Source organism: Mobula birostris, chromosome 3, assembly GCF_030028105.1.
Source record: "Mobula birostris isolate sMobBir1 chromosome 3, sMobBir1.hap1, whole genome shotgun sequence".
NCBI classification, from domain to species: Eukaryota; Metazoa; Chordata; class Chondrichthyes; order Myliobatiformes; family Myliobatidae; genus Mobula; species Mobula birostris.
In genome coordinates, this window is record NC_092372.1 from 123,098,513 (window position 1) to 123,114,592 (window position 16,080).

At 45.8% G+C, this 16,080-nt stretch overlaps 1 protein-coding gene across 2 annotated transcripts in view; it reads right to left on the minus strand.

Annotated features, from left to right (window-relative positions):
* The window catches only part of LOC140194690 (uncharacterized), an 81,175-nt gene that overhangs the window by 27,290 nt on the left and 37,805 nt on the right, over positions 1-16,080 (minus strand). For both annotated transcript variants that reach the window (XM_072251948.1, XM_072251947.1), the window contains 4 exons: positions 13,614-13,802; positions 10,694-10,792; positions 6,542-6,663; positions 2,753-2,936 (listed from right to left, as the gene is read on the minus strand). In XM_072251948.1, coding sequence (XP_072108049.1) covers positions 2,753-2,936; positions 6,542-6,663; positions 10,694-10,792; positions 13,614-13,802 — 594 coding nt within the window. The remainder of the gene's footprint in view (positions 1-2,752; positions 2,937-6,541; positions 6,664-10,693; positions 10,793-13,613; positions 13,803-16,080) is intronic.

The following is a 16,080-nucleotide window of genomic DNA, read 5'->3' on the forward strand; positions in this document are numbered from 1 at the left end:
CTATTATCCATGTATTTATCTAAGAGTCTCTTAAATGTCTCTAATATATCTGCCTCCACCACCACAGGGGTGGGGTTCCACACATTCACCACTTGGTGTAAAAAAAACTTACCCCGACATCTCCCCTATACTTCCCTCCAACCACATTGAAATTAGACCCTCTCGCGTTAGCTATTGTCACCCTGGGACAATGTGCCTGGCTGCCCATTCAATCTATACCTGTTATCATCTATCTAGTCACTTCTCATCCTCCTTCACTCCAAAGAGAAAAGCACTAGCTTGCTCAACCTATCCTCATACGACGTGTTCTCTGAGTCTCCTCTGCTCCATCTCTAAGGCTTCAACATCCTTCCATAATGAGGCAACCAGAACTGAGCACAATACTCAAAGTATGATTTAATTAGGGTTTTATAGAGGTGTGACAGTACCTCGTGGTTCAAGAACTCAGTCCCCTGACTAATGAAGGCCAACACACCACACGCCTTCTTAACGAAGCTATCAACTTGCATGGATCTATGAACATGGAACCCAAGGTCCCTCTGTTCCTCCACAATTCATGAATCCTGCCATTAACCCTGTATTCTGTCTTCTGTGGAAAGCAATGTCTCGAGGGAAGGTGGGTGAGGAAATTGGGAAGAGATTGGAGAGGTTGGGCTTGCTTTTCCCAAAGTGAACCAGCAAGAGGGTTGACCTATGTTTGAATAGATAGGGTAGATAATCAGAATTTCTTCCCCATGCTAGGGCGGTCAAAAACAAGATGGCATAGGATTAGAATGAGAGGACGGAGTTTTCAAGGAGCCTGAGGGGTGAATTATTTCTCCACACTGAGTGGGTGATATCTGGAAGGAGGAAGTGGAATCCAAGGACTGTGTTTCAGAAGCATTTAGGCAGACAGTTGAATCGGTAAGGATATGGTCCTCATGTAGGCAAATTGGATTAGTGTAGATGAGCACATTTATAGCATCATAAAGCACTACAGCACAGAAACAAGGTCCTTCAGCCCATCTAGTCCATGCTAGACCATTAACCTGCATAGTAACAACCTGGTAATGATCCATTAACAACCTAGAGGTGTTGGCATGGAGGGGACGGGCCAAATGGCCTGTTTCTGGGCTGCCTGGAACTATGAGTCCACGAATGGAGGTCCCGGACTCCACATTCCCCGTAGACAGTAGAGTCAGTTGGTACAAGTCTCCATCTCAACCAACTCAAGTGTGGGTGCTCCAAACTCCAAAAGATTTAGATTTACATTTGGAGACACAGCACAATAACAGACCCCTCCAGCTTAGTACACCACCTTAATACACCTGTGTGACCAATTAACCCACTAACCGCTTGTCTTTAGACTGTGGGAGGAAAGAAGAGTGCCCAAAGGAAACCACTCCATCACTGGGAGAACATCCATACTCCTTACATCAGCAGAAATAGTATTTTCTGTCCCTGGAAAAAGTATCTGGCTGTCCACTGTCTACTAAACGTTGAGCGAGCTAGGGCTTTTCTTTTTGGAGTGAAGAGGAATGAGAGATAACTTGATAAGCAGTGAATAAGATGATTAGAGGCATAGATCAAGTGAACAGCCAGAGACTGGCTGAAATGGCCAAAACCAGAGGGCATCACTTTCTCTCCCATCAGATTCCTTCTTCTCCAGCTCTTTATCTTTCCCATCCACCTGGCTTCACCTTCTAGATTGTCCTCCTTCCCTTCCATCCATCTTTTTATTCCTTCCTTTCCAGTCCCGATGAAGGGTCTCGGCTCGAAATGTTGACTGTTTATTCATTTCCTCAGATGCTGTCCAACCTGCTGAGTTCCTCCAGCATTCTGCGTGTGTTGCTTTGGGAATTCCAGCGTCTGCAGAATCTCTCTCTCTCAAGTTTAGAATTTGGAGGTGATTGGAGGAAGGGGGGTGTCAGAGGTAAGTTTGTCACACAGGGAGTGGAGGGTGTGTGGACTGCCCTGCCAGAGGTGGTGGTAGAGGCAGATCCATTAGGGACATTTAAGAGGCCCTTAATGGATGATAGAAAATGAATGGTTTGTTGGGAGGGAAGGGTTAGATTGATCTTAGAGTAGATTAAAAGGTCGGCACAACATCGTGAACCAAAGGGCCTGTACAGTGCTGTGGAGTTCTATGTGCCATGTTCTATCTTTACTTTGAACGGAAGCCTTACATAACACGAACTTCAGTCAGGGAGAAGGGAGATAGCGAGGGAGCGGAGGGTCACTTCAGCTGAAAGTGGTGGAGTGACATGAAGCTGCAGGAGGTGGGTGAAACACAAAAGGTGCTGGGACCTGTTAACACTCCTACAACGGATAGCACAGTAGTGTGGTGGTTTGTATAATGCCATTGCAATCCCAGCCATCAGGGTTCAATTCCACTGTCATCTACATGTTCTCCCTGTGAGCACGTGGGTTTCCTCCGGGTACCTGGCTTCGTCCCACGTTCCAAAGACCAACAGGTTAGGGTTGGTAGGTTGAGGACATGCTATGTTTGCACTGTAAGCGTGGCCATTCTTGCGGGTTGCCTCCAGTACAAACCTCGGACTGTGTTACTTGTTGCAAAATGATACGTTTCACTAAATGTTGCAATACTTCAATGCACATGTGACAATAAAGCTAGTCTTTATATGAGCAGAACAAGCTCTCTATGGCTCGAGCCCAACTGCACACTTTTGGAGAAGTCTCCAGAACGTGGCTGGAGAAGCGAAGCGGATCTCATCCGTATCTCTGGAGCAAAGAATGGAAAACTGTGTTGTACCTGTCTCTCCTGGTTCACACCTCTGGAGTTGGATGGTCACCTGGTTGCTCACTGGACCCTCCCCTTGATCAGTGACAGCAGTGGTGGTGATGTTGTAGTCTAGCTCTGCCTTCAGGTCCCGCAGAGTAACATACCTCCGCTGGGTTGCCTTGACCTGCGTACCCGCGTCAGTCACAGTGCGGACCTATGGAGACAAGATGACCTTATTAAGGACTGACCCTGTAGACAGTACCGCGTCTCCTCCCTTGTGGCATAGAAGGAGTGCACCTTGTTTGGTCTGGTGGCTTGGCGATCCAGATGTTCAAGTCAAGACTGAGGCACAAACCTATTACTTGTCGCTGTTTAAAAGACAGAATATACACCCACTGGCCACTTTATTAGGTACACTTGTACATCTGCTTATTAATGCAAATATCTAATCAGCCTATCATGTTGCAGCAACTCAATGTATAAAAGCATGCAGACATGGTCAAAAGGTTCAGTTGTTCAGACCAAACCTCAGAATGGGGAAGAAATGTGATCTAAGTGACTTTGACTGTGGAATGATTATTGGTGGCAGGCGGGGTAGTTTAAGTATCTCAAAACTGCTGATCTCCTGAGGTTTTGAATGGAGCACCAACACAGAGGCTGTGTACAAGAAGGGCCAGAGTCACCTCTACTTCCTGAGGAGACGGAGGTCCTTTGGAGTCTGCAGGCCTCTCCTTCACATGTTCCACCAGTCTGTCATCGCTGGTACAATCTTCGATATAGTGGTGTGCTGGGGCAACATGGGTGATGCCAACAAGCTCAATAAACTGATTAGAAAGGCTGGCTCTGTTATAGGGGTCAAACTGGACTCGCTGGAGGCTGTGGTAGAACAAATGATCCTCTGGAAAATCCTGGCAATTCTGGACAATGTTTCTCACCCTCTGCATGCCACCTTGGCTGAACAGAGGAGCATTTTCAGTAACAGACTAAGACAACTGCGCTGCTCCACAGAGTGATATATGAGGTCATTCTTACCCTCGGCCATCAGGATCTATAATGAGTCAACCTATAGCCCAGGAAGTGATGACTCCTCCTGTTAGACTGATTGAGGTAACTTATTTTTTATTCTTTCTACTTCTCTTCTAATATTTATATCAGTCCACTTGTAATGCTACTGTGACACAGTAATTTCCTTTAGGATCAATAAAATGTCTATCTATCTATCTTTCTATCTCCCATTGTAATTTGTAGACCACATCTTTACTATTGTTTGGGAGTCTGCATATGACTCCCATTAGGGTCTTTTTACCCTTGCAAATCCTTAGCTCTATCCACAATGATTCAACACCTTCCAACCCTATGTCACCTCTTTCTAATGATTTGATATCTGCCCCCTCTGCCTTCCTGCCTGTCCTTTTGATACAATACGTATCCATAGACATTAAGCTCCCAGCTATAATCGTCTTTCAGTTACGATGCAGTGATGCCCACAACATCATACCTGCCAATCTGCAACTGTGCTACAAGTTCATCGACCTGCTCACATTCAGATATATCACCTTCAATCCTGTACTCATCCTTTTTGATTTTGTCCTCTTTTTCTGTTGCAACTCATCCCGGTGACTGCAATTTTGCCCTATCATCAGCTGCTCCTCACTACACATGGCCTCCGTTTGCAAGCCAGCTCCCTCATTTTCAGCACTATTATCCACCTGTAATATAAACAGCTCAGGACACTAGTTGCACCATGCTCAACCTTTTGATTCCTAACTTTGTCTGAGGTCTTGCCAACATCTACCTCCACAGCCTCTCCACTATCTGTTCTGGCACTCTGGTTCCCCTGCAAATCCAGTTTAAACCCCACCGTGCAGCATTAACAAACCTTCCTGCTAGGATAGTTGTCCCTTTCCTGTTCAGGTGCAAACCGGGACAGAACTTCTCCGGAAGAGAGCCCAGTAATAAAAAAAATCTTATGCTCTCCCTGCTACACCAGCTCCTCTGCCACATATTAAACGGTATAATCTTCCCAGTTCTGACCTCACTAGCAAGTGGTACGGGTAGCAAACCTGAGATCACAACCCTGGAAGTCCTGACCTCTAACTTAGCACCTAATCCCCTGAACTCCCTAAACCGAACCTCGTCACTCGTCCTACCCATGTCACTGGTACCTACATGGATCATGCCCTCTGGCTGTTCACCCTCTCACTTAGAAATGATGAGGACATGATCCCAGATCCTGACACTCGGGAGGCAACATACCATCCAGGAATCTTGTTCTTGCCCACAGAACCTCCTGTTGGTTCCCCTAACAAATGAATCCCCTTACACCACAGTGTGTCTCTTCTCCCCCCACCTTCCCTTCCGAGTCACAGAGCCAGACTCAGTGCCACTGTGACTTTTCTCTGTTAGGTCAACCTCCTATCGACAGTATCCAAAGTGATATAGCTGATGTTGAGGGGTTGGCCACAGGGGTACTCTGTACTGGCTCATTAAACCTGTTTCTCCTTCCTGACTGTCACCCACTTTCCTGTGTCCTGCACCTTGGGCGTGACTCCCTCTCTGTATGAGTCCTCTCTGATGAGGGAGACTAAGTTTGGGCTTGGGGCTTTTGTTTGAGAGGAGATGAAGAGAGAAGATGCTGGGGAGAATGGGTTGTAGCATATGACCGGTGGGAGACCCATTCATTCGAGATGGATTGCGAGCGACGTTCGGAAGGTGGCGTGTGCTTTCACGCTGACCGAGGGCCCAGCACGTGAGTGACAGAGAAGTTCAAGGTCCAATTTGTGCACGTTTGGTTGTTTAATTGGAATGGGCACTTTCCTTTTCGTTATTCTGTACAAAAAATTACTTAAGATTCATAAATATAATTCCTTTAATCGTATGCAGTGTACTGTCTGTAATTTCATAGCATTAATTTGTAACAGGGTAGCAAATGACACAGCATCCACACAAACCGAGGTTTGGGTTGGGATCAAGTGCATCTCAATGTCACGAGTTTGGCGGGGCCAGAGGTTGTCTTCCCTAGACTTACTCAGCCAAGGAAACTGGGATGTTTCATCACATTTACCAATTTCCAGACAGGGATTCCATTCCATTCTCAATTACTTTGCCGTTGACTCTCCGGGACATGTCACTCCGAATCTGGTATCTCACTTTGATACTTCATCAGGACTCAGTGAGTCTGCTTGCAAAGTTGTGAGTTCAAATTCGGCAAATCAAAAAGTTCACCATAGGCATTGCGGCAGAATTAGGCCATTCAGCCCATCAGGTCTGATTCACCATTCCATCATGCCTGATTTATTCTTTCTTTCAACCCCATTCTCCTGCCTTTCTCCCCATAGGTTTTGATGCCCTGACTAATCAAGAACATATCACCCTCCACTGTAAATATATCCAAAGACCCAGCCTCTATAGCTGAGTGTGGGAATCAATTCCACAGATTCACCACCCTCTAGTTAAAGAAATTTCCCCTCATCTTTGCTTTAAAGGGACATCCTTGTATTCTGAGGCCGTGCCCTCTGGTCCTAAGCTTCCCCCACCATAGGAAACATCCTCTCCACATCCACTCTGTCTAGGCCTTTCATTATTTGATGGGCTTCACCGAGATTCCCCCCTCATTCTTTTAAACTCCAGTGAGTACAGGCTCAGAGACATCAAATGCGCCTCACATGTTAACCCTTTCATTCCCGGAATCATACTCCTGATTCTCCTCTGAACCGTCTCCAATGCCAACACATCCTTTCGTAGGCATGCAGCCTAGTACTCCATGCGATCCATCCAACGAGTTGCAAAGCCTGGGAGTGATGCAAGGGGAAGGCTTACCAGATATCCGGTCACACGACTGCTGACTGTTTTGGAGGTGGTCCAGCTCATGAAGACAGTGCCACACTCCACCTGCGTCACCCTCAGCTTGACCCACTGGTGTAGGACATCACCCGGACCATCTTCGTTCAGGCATAAAGAGGGGAGAGATCAGTCAACCAGCCTGCCCAAGGCATTCACAGTGGGATTTCATTCAAGTTACGCACAGGATAAACACCTTCACAACATAAGGTCTTTCCACCATATACCTGTACAGTACACACCACATGTCAGGGGCATGGTGGAATGTTCTTCACTTGCTTGGTTTGCCTGCACCACCGACTCACTTGAGAGGCCCTACGGAATGCAGGACAATGCAACCCACTCAGTTAGCACCTACCCCCCCCCCCCACCCAATACATCACCTTACAGACTCTCCCCCTCTATTGCTGACCTACAGCGACTGCGATATGAAACGTCTACAAAATGGGCCACTGTTACCATAGAACCATAGAAACTACAGCACAGAAACAGGCCCTTTGGCCCTTCTTGGCTGTGCTGAACCATTTTCTGCCTAGTCCCACTGACCTGCACACGGACCATATCCCTCCATACACCTCCCATCCATATATCTGTCTAATTTATTCTTAAATGTTAAAAAAGAACCCGCATTTACCACCTCGTCTGGCAGCTCATTCCATACTCCCACCACTCTCTGTGTGAAGAAGCCCCCCCAATGTTCCCTTTAAACTTTTTCCCCCTCACCCTTAACCCATGTCCTCTGGTTTTTTTCTCCCCTTGCCTCAGTGGAAAAAGCCTGCTTGCGTTCACTCTATCTATACCCATCATAATTTTATATACCTCTATCAAATCTCCCCTCATTCTTCTACGCTCCAGGGAATAAAGTCCTAACCTATTCAACCTTTCTCTGTAACTGAGTTTCTCAAGTCCCGGCAACATCCTTGCAAACCTTCTCTGCACTCTTTCAACCTTATTTATATCCTTCCTGTAATTTGGTGACCAAAACTGAACACAATACTCCAGATTCGGCCTCACCAATGCCTTATACAATCTCATCATAACATTCCAGCCCTTATACTCAATACTTCGATTAATAAAGGCCAATGTACCAAAAGCTCTCTTTACGATCCTATCTACCTGTGACAACACTTTTAGGGAATTTTGCATCTGTATTCCCAGATCCCTCTGTTCCACTGCACTCCTCAGTGCCTTACCATTAACCCTGTATGTTCTACGTTGGTTTGTCCTTCCAACGTGCAATACCTCACACTTGTCAGTATTGAACTCCATCTGCCATTTCTCAGCCCATTTTTCCAGCTGGTCCAAGTCCCTCTGCAGGCTCTGAAAACCTTTCTCACTGTCTACTACACCTCCAATCTTTGTATCATCAGCAAACTTGCTGATCCAATTTACCACATTATCATCCAGATCATTGATATAGATGACAAATAACAATGGACCCAGCACTGATCCCTGTGGCACACCACTAGTCACAGGCCTCCACTCAGAGAAGCAATTCTCTACCACCACTCTCTGGCTTCTTCCATTGAGCCAATGTCTAATCCAATTTACCACCTTCCCATGTATACCTAGCGACTGAATTTTCCTAACTAACCTCCCATGCGGCACCTTGTCAAAGGCCTTACTGAAGTCCATGTCGACAATATCCACTGCCTTCCCTTCATCTACTTTCTTGGTAACCTCCTCGAAAAACTCCAACAGATTGGTCAAACATGACCTACCACGCACAAAGCCATGTTGACTCTCCCTAATAAGCCCCTGTCTATCCAAATGCTTGTAGATTCTGTCTCTTAGTACTCCCTCCAATAACTTACCTACTACTGACGTTAAACTCACCGGCCTATAATTTCCCGAATTACTTTTCGATCCTTTTTTAAACAACGGAACAACATGAGCCACTCTCCAATCCTCCGGCACTTCACCCGTAGACAGCGACATTTTAAATATTTCTGCCAGGGCCCCCGCAATTTCAACACTAGTCTCCTTCAAGGTCCGAGGGAACACTCTGTCAGGTCCCGGGGATTTATCCACTTTAATTTTCCTCAAGACAGCAAGCACCTCCTCCTTTTCAATCTGTACAGTTTCCATGGTCTCACTACTTGATTCCCTCAATTCCATAGATTTCATGTCAGCTTCCTTAGTAAATACAGACGCAAAAAACCTATTTAAGATCTCCCCCATTTCCTTTGGTTCCGTACAAAGCCGACCACTCTGATCTTCAAGAGGACCAATTTTATCCCTTACAATCCTTTTGCTCTTAATATACTTGTAAAAGCTCTTTGGATTATCCTTCACTTTGACTGCCAAGGCAACCTCATGTCTTCTTTTAGCCCTCCTGATTTCTTTCTTAAGTATTTTCTTGCACTTCTTATACTCCTCAAGCACCTGATTTACCCCCTGTTTCCTATACATTTCATACAACTCCCTCTTCTTCTTTATCAGAGTTGCAATATCCCTTGAGAACCAAGGTTCCTTATTCCTATTCAATCTGCCTTTAATCCTGACAGGAACATACAAACTCTGCACTCTCAAAATTTCCCCTTTGAAGGCTTCCCACCTACCAATCACATCTTTGCCAGAGAACAACCTGTCCCAATCCACGCTTTTTAGATCCTTTCTCATTTCTTCAAATTTGGCCTTCTTCCAGTTCAGAACCTCAACCCTAGGACCAGATCTATCCTTGTCCATGATCAAATTGAAACTAACGGTGTTATGATCACTGGAACCAAAGTGCTCCCCTACACAGACTTCTGTCACTTGCCCTAATTCGTTTCCTAACAGGAGATCCAATATTGCATCCCCTCTAGTTTGTCCCTCTATATATTGATTTAGAAAACTTTCTTGAACACGTTTAACAAACTCTAAACCATCTAGACCCCTAATAGTATGGGAGTCCCAATCAATGTATGGAAAATTAAAATCCCCTACCACCACAACTTTATGTTTCCTGCAGTTGCCTGCTATCTCTCTGCAGATTTGCTCTTCCAAGTCTCGTTGAGTTACATCACAAGGTTATTCCTGCAACCCTCCCCGAATTGGTGACCCCCACCAACAGGCAGGACAAGGGCAGTGGGCACACGGACACTCTATGAGCCGCAAATTCCCCACCATCCAGAGATGGAATTAAGATTGCCATTGCTTCAGTGCAGGTGGGCCTAAGACCTGGGAGACCTGTCTCAGAGTTATTTGAGACCCAGCCCACAATGATGGCGTCATCTGCAGACTTGTAGATGGAGGCAGAGCGGTCATGAGTGTCGAGTCGGCAGCTGAGGACGCAAGCTTGTGGGCTGCCAGTGTTGACGATAATTGCAGTGGACGGGTTGCTGCTCAGCTACAGATTGAGCTCTGTTGGTTAGGAAGTCTGCAGTGGATCAGGAAAATGGGTCACCACCATTTCCTGCAGATCGGATTTGAAGTAATGGCTAGAGCCAGAGTATTGGAACGTGTCCATCATCTGGAGGGGTTTGGGAGGCAATAATCTTTTCTCTGTTCTCACGGGAGAAAGGAAAGGCATGGATTTGGAGTAAATGTGACATAGGAGCAGAATTAGGCCATTCAGCCCATCGAGTCTGCTCTGCCATTCCATCATGGCTGATTTATTATTCCTCTCAAACCCATCTCCTTTGACCCCTTTAGTAATCAAGAACCTATCAACTTCCGCTTCAAATATACCGTGACTTGGCCTCCACAACTAACTGTGGCATCAAATTCACCACCCTCTGGCTAAAGAATTCCCTCCTCATCTCTGTTCTAGAGGGACATCCCTCTATTCTGAGGCTGTGTCCTCTGGTCTTATACTTTCCCACCATAGGAAACATCCTCTCCACATCCACACTACCTAGACCTTTCAACATTCAATAGGTTTCAATGAGATCCCTTCTCATTCTTCTAAACTCCACCGAGTACAGGCTCAGAGGGCTTAAATCTTCCTCATACGTTAACCCTTTCATTCCCAGAATTATTCTTGTGAAACTCATCTGGACCCCCTTCAATGCCAACATATCCTTTTGTAGATGACGGGCCCAAAACTGATCACAATTTTCTAATATTGAAGTGTAGTCCTTCAGAACCCTGTCTCTCCCCACCCCCTATGCTTCCCCACCCGTAGCCGCCCCCCCCCCCGGTACTTACTGCTCACAGTGGTGAAGTTAACCAGATGGCCGATACCTTCTTGTCCACAGCTCACCAAAGCAACAACGTAAACAAAGTACGAGGTGGACGCCATCAGCCCTGTGAACAGGTAGAGAGGCGAGGGCTGTGGTATTGGAACACGACTGAATCTCGATCAGGAAATAACTAGCCAGTGCGCAACAGGCCTCTGTTCCAGTTCTGGCAGGGACATGTACTGATACTGTGTGCCTTTCTGGATGTGTGTGATACTCCCACAACCGGGAGTGGATGGTCTCCGTTATATCCAGTGGACTGAGACTCATCGATTCGTATGAGAGGTGTTGGTTACTCAGCGTCTCCCCACTGAGTCACTGCACCATCAGGAGTGTCCTGACCAGCTTCATCACTCTCCAGTTCATTAATTGCAGGACACCTGACTGCAAGACCCTACAAAGGGTTGTGAGGAATGCCGAGAGGACCATTGGGATCCCTCGTCCACCACTCTAAGATATTTATCAGGAACACTGCGTACGCAGGACCCTTAGATTGTCAACAATCTCTCTGAACCCTGACTATCGGGCAAGAGGTCCGTAGCATTAGGATGAGAATTGTTAGGATGGGAAACAGCTTCCTCTCCCAGGCCGTAAGATGACTGAACTCCCTGCCACCACCCAGGTCTCAACACGTATGAAGTACCAGCAGTGTTATACTGTTTACTTTTTAACTTGTGTCATATATGTACCTTAATATTTGTTAATTTGCTCGTGGTAACATTACTTTATGTGTTGTGTGTATGTGTGTTATATGTACTGTGTTGTGCACCTCAGTCCATTGTTTCACTTGGCAGTGTACATGTGTATGGTTGAATGACAGCAAACTTTGAGTTGAACTTGAGAGGTCATAGAGTCCTAGAGCTATAGGGTTACGGAAAACTACAGCATGAAAACAGGCCCTTTGGCCCATCTGATACCAGACCATTTAAACTGCCTAGTCCCAACGACCTGCACCTGGAGCACAGCCCTCCATACCTCTCCCACCCACACAAGCTTCCCTTAAACATTGAAATCAAATTCCTATCCACCACTTCCACTCTCAGCTCGTTCCACACTGTCACTACCCTCTGGGTGAAGAAGTTTCCCCTCAGATTTCCCTTAAGCATTTCACCTTTCACCCTTAACCTATGACCTCTAGTTGTAGTTTCACCCTACCTCAGTGGAAAAAGGCTTCTTGCATTTACCATATCTATACCCCTCATAATTTTGTATGCTTCTATAAAATCTCCCCTTGTTCTGAGCTCCAGGGAATGAAGTCCAAACTTACTCAATCTTTCCCTACAGCTCAGGTCCTCCAGTCCCAGCAACATCCTTGTAAATTTTCTCTGTACTCTTTCAGCCTTATTTACATCTTTCCTGTAGGTAGGTGACCAGAACTGCACACAATACCCCAAATTCGGCTTCACCAATGTCTTATACAACTTCAACATAGCATCCCATCTCCTGTACTCAGTATGTTGATTTATGAAGGCCAACGTGCTAAAAGCTTTCTTCATGACCCTGTGATGCCACTTTCCATGAATTAGGACCTATATCCCCAGATATCTTTGTTCTATTACGCTCCTCAGTGCCCTACGACTCATTGTGAAATACCTACCCTGGTTGGCCTTCTTAAAGTGCAACACCTTACGCTTGTCAGCATTAAATTCCATTTATTTTTGGTCCATTTTTTCAGCTGGCCCAGATCCTGCTGCAAGCTTTGATAGTCTTCCTTGCTGTCCACTACACCCCCAATCTTGGTGTCATCCACAAATTTGCTGATCCAGTTAACCACATTATCATCCAGATCATTGATATAGATGACAAATGACAATGGACCCAGCACCGATCCCTGCAGGCCTCCACTGGTCACAGGCCTCCAGACAGAGGCAATCATCTAGCTGGGAGAATCGTCTGGCTTCTCCCACAGAGCCAATGTCTAATCCAATGTACTACCTCATCATGAATGCCGAGCAGTGAACCTTCCTGACCAACTTCCCATGCAGGTCAAATGCCTTGCAAGAAGTCCATGTAGACAACATCAACTGCCTTGGCTTCATCCACTTTCCTTAGAAAATCCTTAGAAAAACTCTGTGAGATTGGTTAGACAAGAACTACCACGCACAAAGCCATGCTGACTTATCTACTCAGTCCCTGTCTATCCAATTCCTTAGAACACTTTCCAATAACTTCCCCACTACGGATGTCAGGGTCACCGACCTATAATTTCCCAGTTTATTCTTAGAGACATCCTTAAACAGTGGACCAATGTTAGCTATCTTCCAAACCTCCAGCTTCTCACTTGTGGCCAAGGATGTTTTAAATATCTCTGCCAGGTCCCCTAAAATTTCTGCACTTGCCTCCCAAAGGGTCCAAGGGAACACCTCAGCAGGCTCTGCAGATTTGTCCACCCTGATCTACCTTAAGGCAGCAGACACCTACTCCTCTATAATCTGTATAGTCCATGACCTTGCTGCTCCTTTGCCTCATTTCTATAGACTCTCTATCCATCTCCTGAGTAAATACAGATGAATAAAAATCTACTTAACATCTTCCCCATCTCCTTTGGCTCCATGCATAGATTACCGTTCTGATTGTCCAAGGATTGCCATCCTTTTGCTTTTAATGTATCTGCAGAAGCCCTTAGGATTCTCCTTCATCTTGTCTGCTTGATCAACCTCAGGCCTTCTTTTAGCTCTCCTGATTTCCTTCTTTAGTGTTCTGTTGCATTTTTGTTGCATAGGTTAGAAACAACACCTCATCGAGTGGTAGATGATTGATTGGCCTTTCTCTGGAAAGCAATGAGTGTCTGTGATGGACTCACTCACCAGGTGATTTGAGCGCTGCTTTTCACTGTTTCCCCAAGGCATGGAGATTGGAAATCAGTAGACTAGGCCTCCAGAACCTACCGGTTAAGTTGTATTCCCGAGTACCAGTGACCAATTGGACTCCAGTCAGTGTTGTCTGTTCACCAAGTAGACCGTGGTACACCTTGTAGGTGACGTTGTCTGTGGGTGTGGACACCAATGAGTCCCACCTCAACAACACCGAGGAAGGTGTCGGCTTCAATATCTGGACACGCTGAGGGTCCCTGGGAACTGTTTAAAGAAAAGGAGGAGAATCATTGGCATTTCCCTAGAGCGAGGGGTTTAGATGGGGTGGAGTTTGTTAGGTGTATTCAGGAAGGTTTCTTGACATAATATGTAGATAAGCCTACAAGAGGAGAGGCTGTACTTGATCTGGTATTGGGAAATGAACCCGGTCAGGTGTCAGGTCTCTCAGTGGGAGAGCATTTTGGAGATAGTGATCACAATTCTATCTCCTTTACCATAGCATTGGAGAGGGATAGGAACAGACAAGTTAGGAAAGCGTTTAATTGGAGTAAGGTAAAATATGAGGCTATCAGGCAAGAACTTGGAAACATAAATTGTGAACAGATGTTCTCAGGGAAATGTACAGAAGAAATGTGGCAAGTGTTCAGGGGATATTTGTGTGGAGTTCTGCATAGGTATGTTCTGATGAGACAGGGAAAGGATGGTAGAGTACAGGAACTGTGGTGTACAAAGGTAAATCTAGTCAAGAAGAAAAGAAAAGCTTATGGAAGGTTCAAAAAACAAGGTAATGATAGAGATCTAGAAGATCATAAGGCTCGCAGGAAGGAGCTTTAGAATGAAATTAGGAGAGCCAGAAGGGGCCATGAGAAGGTCTTGGCGTACAGGATTAAGAAAAACTCCAAGGCATTCTACGTGTATGTGAAGAGCAAGAGGATAAGACAAGAGAGAATAGGACCAATCAAGTGTGACAGTGGAAAAGTGTGTATGGAACCGGAGGAAATAGCAAAGGTACTTAATGAGTACTTTGCTTCAGTGTTCACTACGGAAAAGGATTTTGGCAATTGTAGGGATGACTTACAGTGTACTGAAAAGCTTAAGCATGTAGATATTAAGAAAGAGGATGTGCTGGAGCTTTTGGAAAGCATCAAGTTGGATAAGTCACCGGGACCAGACGAGGTATACCTCAGGCTACTGTGGGAGGCGAGGAAGGAGATTGCTGAGCCTCTGGCAATGATTGTTACATCAACAATGGGGATGGGAGGATTGGAGGGTTGCGGATGTTGTTCCATTTTTCAAGAAGGAATAGAGATAGCCCAGGAAATTATAGACCAGTGAGTCTTACTTCAGTGGTTGGTAAGTTGATGGTGAAGATCCTGAGAGACAGGATTTATGAACATTGGGAGAGGCATATGATTAGGAATAGTCAGCATGCCTTTGTCAAAGGCAGGTGGTGCCTTACGAGCCTGATTGAACTTTTTGAGGATGTGACTAAACACATTGATGAAGGTAGAGCAGTAGATGTAGTGTATATGGATTTCAGCAAGGCATTTGACATGGTATCCCCTGCAAGACTTATTGAGAAAGTAAGGAGGCATGGGATCCAAGAGGATATTGCTTTGTGGATCCAGAACTGGCTTGCCCATAGAAGGCTAAGAGTAGTTGTAGATGGGTCATATTTCTGCATGGAGGTTGGTGACCAATGGTGTGCCTCAGGGTTCTGTTCTGGGACCCCTTCTCTTTGTGATTTTTATAAATGACCTGGATGAGGAAGTGGAGGGATGGGTTAGTAAATTTGCTGATGACGCAAAGGTTGGGGTTGTTGTGGATAGTGTGGAGGGCTGTCAGAGGTTACAGCGGGACATTGATAGGACACAAAACTGGGGTGTGAAGTGACAGATGGAGCTCAATCCAGATAAGTGTGAGGTGGTTCATTTTGATAGGTCAAATATGATGGCAGAATAAAGTATTAATGGTAAGACTCTTGGCAGTGTGGAGGATCAGAGGGATCTTGGGGTCCGAGTCCATAGGACACTCAAAGCAGCTGCGCAGGTTGACTCTGTGGTTAAGAAAGCATATGGTGTATTGGCCTTCATCAATCATGGGACTGAGTTTAAGAGCCGAGAGGTAATGTTACAACTATATAGGACCCTGGTCAGACCCCATTTGGAGTACTGTTCTCAGTTCTGATCACCTCACTACAGGAATGATGTGGAAGCTATAGAAAGGGCGCAGAGGAGATTTACAAGGACGGTGCCTGGATTGGGGAGCATGCTTTATGAGAATAGGTTGAGTGAACTTGGCTTTTTCTCCTTGGAGCGACACAGAATGAGAGGTGACCTGATTGATGTGGTTAAGATGATGAGAGGCATTGATCATGTGGATAGTCAAAGGCTTTTTCCCAGGGCTGAAATGGCTAACATGAGAGGGCACAGTTTTAAGGTGCTTGGAAGCAGGTACAGAGGAGGTGTCAAGGGTAAGTTTTTTACTCAGAGAGTGGTAATTTGGTGGAATGAGCTGCCAGTGACGGTGGTGGAGGTGGATA